The 7,282-nt window shown below is 43.5% G+C and overlaps 1 protein-coding gene across 1 annotated transcript in view; it reads right to left on the bottom strand.

Moving 5' to 3' along the window:
- LOC112150982 (RP1 axonemal microtubule associated) overlaps positions 1-7,271 on the bottom strand; it is a 10,185-nt gene extending 2,914 nt beyond the window's left edge. Inside the window, exons 1-3 of the mRNA XM_036217523.1 lie at positions 6,085-7,271; positions 5,596-5,749; positions 115-4,922 (exon numbers count right to left, since the gene is read on the bottom strand). Coding sequence (XP_036073416.1) covers positions 115-4,922; positions 5,596-5,749; positions 6,085-6,726 — 5,604 coding nt within the window. The 5' untranslated portion in view covers positions 6,727-7,271. The remainder of the gene's footprint in view (positions 1-114; positions 4,923-5,595; positions 5,750-6,084) is intronic.
- Positions 7,272-7,282: the final 11 nt, after the last annotated feature.

Raw genomic sequence — 7,282 nt, forward strand, 5'->3', positions numbered from 1 at the left:
TGCTTCTGCAACCTGCTTTTCTAGAAGAATCACTCTCTCGGCAACTGTTTGGGTTTTCGTTTCTTCAGAATTTGGTTTAAACATTTCAGAAAGCTTGATATCGTCTGTTTTTACTTCCACTCCAGAAGGTTCTACACAACTTTCTTCTACACGGATATTAATAGTGGTTTGTTCCTCCTCCAAGCTGTTGTCTTTCTCAAAATAACTTATATCTTCTTCAGCTGAGCTACTGTTCTGCTGGTCTTCGGCCTTGTGTGGCTCTTCTTCTCCAAGTTCTTCACAGCTGCTGTGGTCATTCCCACTGTCGTCATCTTTTTTAAATTCAAACCCTTTTCCTACTCTGTCAGATATATTCAAACTGCCCTCATCTTCTATGATGTATAAGTTGCGATATTCTTTCAGAGTGTTTTGACTTTTTGGCTGGCTAGTTATTGGATCTTCTTCTCCAGAGCTTGCCTGATCTTCCTCCACCTCTTCAATCAAAGCTTCTAACTCCCTACTTTTCTTTGGTTGCACCTTGGGAGGCTCGCTTAAGTACTCCTCCTCCTCTTCCTCATTACCTGAAAAACTTTCCTCAACTATGACCTGCAGTTTCTTGAAGTCGGATGCCGGTTGGTCTTCCTCTGAAGAGGAATCATCTCCCTCTGAGGTCCCTGTGCTCTCGTCAGTGCTTATGCTGAGACCCATACAGCCAGCACGAACGTGCTGTTGGCTCTCTGAAGCCTGACTTTCACTATCGGAACCACTATCTGTACTTTTCTTACTTCTAATACTGAAGGAATTGGAACTCAGCTGTTTTCCAGTCTCAGGTTTTGACAAGTCTTCACCCTCACTACTCTCTTGCTTCATCACCTGACGTGCACCAACTTCTCCTGAGCTCTCTTTTTGGTTTAAATCTTTATTGGCACATAGCATCTCCTGTCCTGTCTCATCTGAACCCGATTGGTCATTTTGGGGAATTCTATTTTCAGTGCTGGCCTGTTCACGGTGCATCTTTAGCTGCCTTTTTTCTACGTCTTCCTCCTCTGTTGTAAAACTTTGTGTCAGGTTGATGCCCTCTTTGATTATTCTTGGTAATTTCTCATCTTTGCCTTCCATCATCTGTTTCGTATCATCTTGATGCCTTACACCTCTACCTGGTTCCAAATCAGTTGGTGACAAACTGCATAGCTGCCTATGTTCTGGTAGTTTGGGGGGACTTGGTTCAATTACTGTCACAGAATCAAGACGGTTTTGACCGTCCTTGGTGATTTTCTGTCCATTTGGTCTTGGTTTTGCTGACTCTATAATCTCTTGTTTTGGCTTGGGAGCATCTGAGAATTTTTTGATGATGGACTTCACATTGATAGAAGCTTCGTCACATTGAGACACCGCTTCCTGTACGAGAACACCTGTGGAGTTTTCTTTTCTCCCACTGGCGCTTATTTCCTCTTCATTGTCTGTTCGTACTCCGTCTGAAAGAGAAGCCAACTCTTCCTTGAGCTTTGTAGGAATGTCCAGGTTGCCCATGATCTCATCAACAACACAGTCACTTTCAGGGCCAGTTGTGTTTACAAACTCTTGCTCTGCGGGTGTCGAGCTGCGACTTTTGCTTTCAAGTTCCTGAAAGCCCTTCCAGCTTTTCAGGAGCTCTTGTGAAGCAGACTGCTGCAAAACAGACAAGCTGCTTTTCAGTCGGTGGGAATCTTCAATGCTTGCGATTTCCCTGAGGGAATCGATCATCCTCAGTGCTTCTGCACAGCTGACATTGTTTGCATTCAGCTCATTAACATTTAGGCTGGTTAAGCCTTCCTTCAGGGTCATGACGGACAGGAACGCCAGGAGAGCTTTAGAGGACGAGCCAAAGGTTGATGCTACGTGAGAGGAGAAGTCTGGCAAACTGTTTGATTTTTCCAGACATGATGGCCGCTTGTTTTGAGTGATCTGCCTAATTGACTTAATTGAGTAGCATAATTTCTCAAGAACGGGTTTCATGTTTGGTTGTTTTGGGGTATTTAGTGACTGCTGAATCGTTTGCGTGTTTATCTCTGTTGAAAACATGGTTTCACCTGACTGTGAGGCCTGATTGTTTTCATTTGGAGGTGACGTTTTATCTTGAGTATTGCTTTTTGGATCTGCTGGATTGTCCAAAGAGAGGTTTCTTTGAAGCGACTTCTTGTTTGTTTTGTGTTTGACAGGTGGGGACACCACCTCCAGAGACTGAGAGTGTACTGAGGATGTTGGTTTTGTTCTATAAGGCTTTCTTTCAGGGGAGGGGCTGCCGTTACGCGTTGCACGTTTATCTGTACTGATATTTGGTAGAACGGTTTTATTCAGAGAGCGGATGTGAACTGGTGGTAGTTTCGGAGAGTCGTTCTGAACCTGAACAGACTTCTTATGTTGAGGTTTCCTCTCTGGCGATGGGCTGCTTTTCAGTTTGGGTTTTTTCTCCAAAGTTTTAGGTGATGTTGCCCCTTTATGAGGCGTTTTAGTCCTTTTGGTACATTGCTCCGGAACACTCTGAGACACTGAAGCTTCACTTAGTGAAACACTGGCTGACCTTCCCTCATAGGATGCTGAACTGGTTGGGGACAAAGAAGTACAAACTGAGGGAATGCAGGCAATTGATTCCTCTTTACCTGTTCCTAGAGATAAGATCTCATTGTTCAAAGGAGCTGGTAGCAGGGTTGTCTCTGCTGTGGCATGATTATCTAGTGAATATTCATCCACGCGTGCTTTCCTTAGAGACATTTTCCTCTCAAGAGACACATTACTGACCAAAGGAGCCCTTTTCACAGAGGTTTTGTGTGTCTCCTTTTGAGACGCTGTTGTGTTGTCAGTTGGGGACATTACAGTCATAGATGGTTGAAAAGGATCTGACGTTTGACTACTTGTGGATGAAAGCCTGTATAAAGGGCTACTGGCTGCTGAAGACTCGTCTGGATTTAGAAATTCAGGTGGCGGAGGAGGAAGTTCCATGGAGAGCATATAGGAAGGAATTGCATCTTCGTCCATGTCACCCTCTGTTGTTTCCGTTAAGGTCTCGGTTCTTCGTGGACCGATTTCAGAGCAGATACCATTTGCAAGTTGGTGTGTCATTAAAGAATTAGATTTATTTTCAAAAGTCTGACCTTTCAGTTGGACAGGTGTTGCCGTCATACTTTGCAGCGAGGGTTCACACGTCTTTATTTCTAGCGTTCTCTCTTGTGTTGCGACATTAATAAAATCGACAATCTTTTTAGATTTCTCACACTCGCCACCATTTTTGTTTCTGCTACTCTCCTGAGTTGGGTTTGACGGGGGACTTGGATAAGATTTTTCAAGCCAGCTCTCTACATACTGTCCAGTAACAGAACTGTGGGAGTTAAAAGCTGATAAAATATTGCTTTCATTGACGTCATGTGACTCCTTTTTGCTGCTTTTCTCCATATGCATTGACGTCTGGCGCTGCAGTCTTGGTTTGGTAACCTCAGAAACTGGAACACTGTTGGTTTCAAAAGAAACTTTTGCACTGATTTTTCCTTTAACCACTAACGGTATATTTGACTCTCTACCAACAGTTCTTATAGTGCTATCAGATTCTCTTGTAAAATCTTTTTCTCCGTCCTGTTTCCTCTTTTTCATTTTTTTCATATTTTTTGCAGACTTCATTTTGTTTCCGTAAATTCGTTTAAGGAAGCCGGCGCTGGAGAAGGTTTTTGCTTTTTTTCGTGACTTGTGAGCTTCTGAAGAATTTTGTTTTTGCTTCTTTGCTCGAGTGAGAAGGGGTTTTTTAATCATAGCAGATTTTGAGGAAACCTTTGTGCCTTTACTAACCTCTTTTTGTCGACCCTTTTCCCTTGAGGACTTGTGAAATTGTATTTTTTTAGCATCTTGCATCTTCACTTGTGTGAAATGGGACCTTGATGTGACTAACTGCTTCTCAGAGTCTGTTCTGGGCCTTAGAAGTTCAAAGTCATTATTTGAGGAGAGCTGCCTGTTTTCTTGGGTTGGTGGTTTGTTGAGGAAAAATCCAGCTGCAGGCGTGCAAAAGTTTGAAAGATAATTGTCTTGACAGGCCTGCTGTTCACAAATGTGAAGGACAGTTTCGGTAATCTCCTCTTCGCTGGATTCGGTTTGCAGAATTCCCGTCCTTTCAGATGCTTTGATTTCAGAGAAATTCCTGCTGTTGACCTCGATGGAGCCACGCCTCCTTGGTTTGGGCACCGGTCGCGTGCTGCTCTCTTTCACCATGCAGTACTGCTGCATAACTCTTCCATTTTCTGTCCTCTCTCTGTAGGAATAAGCACCTGCCGTTTCTTCTTGAATCCCATCTGCTGTTACAGATGTGATGCTTTCCACAGACGTGTGTTGTTTGCTTACTTTTATGTGTCCTGGAGTCGGTGCTCTCCATGAGGAAACTATGTCTGTGTGGTTCATGTCATCCTCTTCTCTGCTGAAAGCTCCGTTGCTCAGCAGTGGTTGGTTTTCAGTATCTGTAGATTCGTCTTTGTTGAAGGTGTCGGTGCTGTCAGCACCACTTGGTAAACCCAGTGAATTTGCTTTGTCAGGGCAGAGGTCCGGCTCCTGAAGTTGATCAACATTTGAGCGCTTCAGGGTAGTCGTCCAGTGAATGGTTTCCTCTTCTTTAATTGTCAGCCTCACCTTCATCTCCACCGTCATGCTACCATCCTGGTTCACCCGAAAGGACTTCTCGATGTTGTCATCGCTGGGCACCAAGCTGTCCTGTCTTTCAGCTTCATCTGCGAGAGAGGAATTACCCTCCGTCTCTGCTACCGACTCCAGGATGCGGTTCGACTCCAACTCCACGGATTTGGCCGGGTCACTGGCCGGACAGCATGAGCTCTCTGCGATGCTGTTGTGGATCTGATGAACGATGTACCTCTTGGAGGATGTTGAGAAGTTTCTTGATTTCAGAGAGGACGATAGCGACTTGTTTTTCCCTTTTCCACCAAGCAAACAGGTTTCAAAAAAAGTCCCAAAGTTGTTTGTGATGATTTAGTTGAATCCCCAACGGAGCATGAATGAACACAAAAGAGAAAAGCAATGAAATGTAAGACAGATAGAGGAACGACTTGCTGCTCATAAAGAAAAGTACTTGGCAGCACTGCAGACAGTGCATGTAGGTCATCTACAGTATTATGTATCACATTATTGCCTCAGCACTTTCTCAAGCTTTATCCCTTGAGACCTAATAGATTACTGTAGACACACATTACATGACTTATACTTCAAGGCCCACATTAACACAGTTAACAAGAAATATGCTCTAAAAAGAGAAAATTAAATGGTGTTTAACTACTAAGGAGCCCTTAAAGGGACATAGAAGTAAAAAAAAAAAAGAACAACAAATTTTTCATTTTCTAAAAAAAAAAAATCTGGTGGGTCCCAGTTAGTATCTGGTAGGCACAAGTTACTATCTGGTGTCCACCAGTTATTATATGGTTGGTATCTGGTGGGTACCAGTTAGTAATCAGAATAATTTATATATTTTTTATTTCGTTTTTTAGAAAAAGAAAATATTTTTTTTACTTCAGTTTTTTTTTTATTTCAATGCCAGTTTATGGGCTCTGTAAACTACTTTAGAAAAACCAAGAAAACTTTATATTCACTTACGATTTAGAGTCTTTTGTCTTCTGGGGCCTGTTCTGTTGTTCGGCCTTCTTGGAGGAGGAATTTTTTTTTCGCTGTACACAGCCGGCCTGAAAGGCTCCCTTCCTACAGCCACCACAGTTCCAGAGCACAGGATCAAACCCAGAAGACCATCAACCTGCAGCACACAAAAACAGATCAAGAGTTTGAGACAGAGGTTTGTTTTGAAGATATTTTAAATATTTAACTTGAAAAAGCATAAATGTGTTTGGGATAATCTTTTTATTGATAAAACTGCATATTTTACCACCAGCAGGCTCTGAATTCAAAGTGGACGTTGACCCTAGCGACCTGCATTTGCAGCGCATTAGGAATACCGGCAAAGGAGCTTAACACTTTCTCTTCTTGTATGATCGCTACTGCAAGCTACTAACATATGGGGTGATAATGATTCCTCTACAAACAATGATTATTTTTTTCATTTGAATAAATTGTGGCATTCTGCACACTCACCCGTCTTCCATCCGGAGTGTACAGTTTGACCACGTGGAACTGCATCAGCTCCGAGATGTAGTCCAGGATAGACTCGTAGCTGAGTGTCGTCTTTTTGTGGAGAATCACGGTGTGTCTGACAGAGGGTTCTCCGTTCCGAAAGACCACGAGCTTCTTGGGGGTTCGCACAGCTATGGCCTCCTGCCTGCTGATGCCCCGGCCTGGGAAAAGCCTTGCCTGCTGCACAGTCTGGCGACGAGAGCTAACGGGTCTAGCATGGTACCAAGGCGGCAGTTTTTTACGAGCCAGCGCCAGGTTGATGGGCTTCACTTTGCGGCTATCTGAGCAGATGTATGACTTCCCGTCTTCGAGGTCCTCCAAAGTGTGGATGCCATGAACTCCCCGAGGGGTGGTGATGTTTCTCACCCCGAACGGCAGCGGAACCTTTTTGGACAGGCTGTCCAGAAGAGCGTCGAAGGTTTTGAAGGTGCGGCTGTTGATGACGATGCGCAGGCCATTGAACTGAGGATCTCCACTTTTGTAGAAACAGACCCGTTTGGATATGATGGGGTCGACGACGCTCGGTTGGCGGGGGGTGTCGATGGTGTGCCCACTCCCTGAAGAGTGGTCGGGGAGAGATTTTCGTAGCCCCGTTTCGTTCATCGTTGCAGACTAACTGCAAGGGGAGACGATGAGAAAAGGGTTAGAAAACATTCCCATCTTGCTTTTTTTCAGCTCTAGGCTATGAGGAAAAACTCAGTGACTCCCGTCATTCTTCACCCCCCCCACCACTTCCTGAACTGTTGCAATAAACTTAACTGTTGACAGAAGGTTTTGGTGTCGCAGCAATAAAATCCCTTTCCTTGAACAAACAAGAAACAATTACCATTTTACTTGAGTTTGCGTCTTTTTTTTTTTTGTTTTTCTTCTCTTTCGTTTCTATCTCAACATTAACTTGATGATCTTTGACCTGCAGAGTGTTCCTGGGTCACGATGACCTGCTAGTTTTAAAGGAAATATTCAAAGTATTCCTAATCAGTATTGGAATACATCAAAAACCAATGCAGAATTTAAAAAAACAGCTATGGAGCAACTACGGAGGACTTTTATCATCGACTTATTTGTCTTTTTAGGAGATAAAGCCAAATGCTGGCACGACTACTTTAGATCAAACGTATTACATCTAATCTAGCAGATTTAAAAAAAAAAAAAAAGATTC

The sequence above is a fragment of the Oryzias melastigma genome, linkage group LG20 (assembly GCF_002922805.2).
Source record: "Oryzias melastigma strain HK-1 linkage group LG20, ASM292280v2, whole genome shotgun sequence".
NCBI lineage: Eukaryota > Metazoa > Chordata > Actinopteri > Beloniformes > Adrianichthyidae > Oryzias > Oryzias melastigma.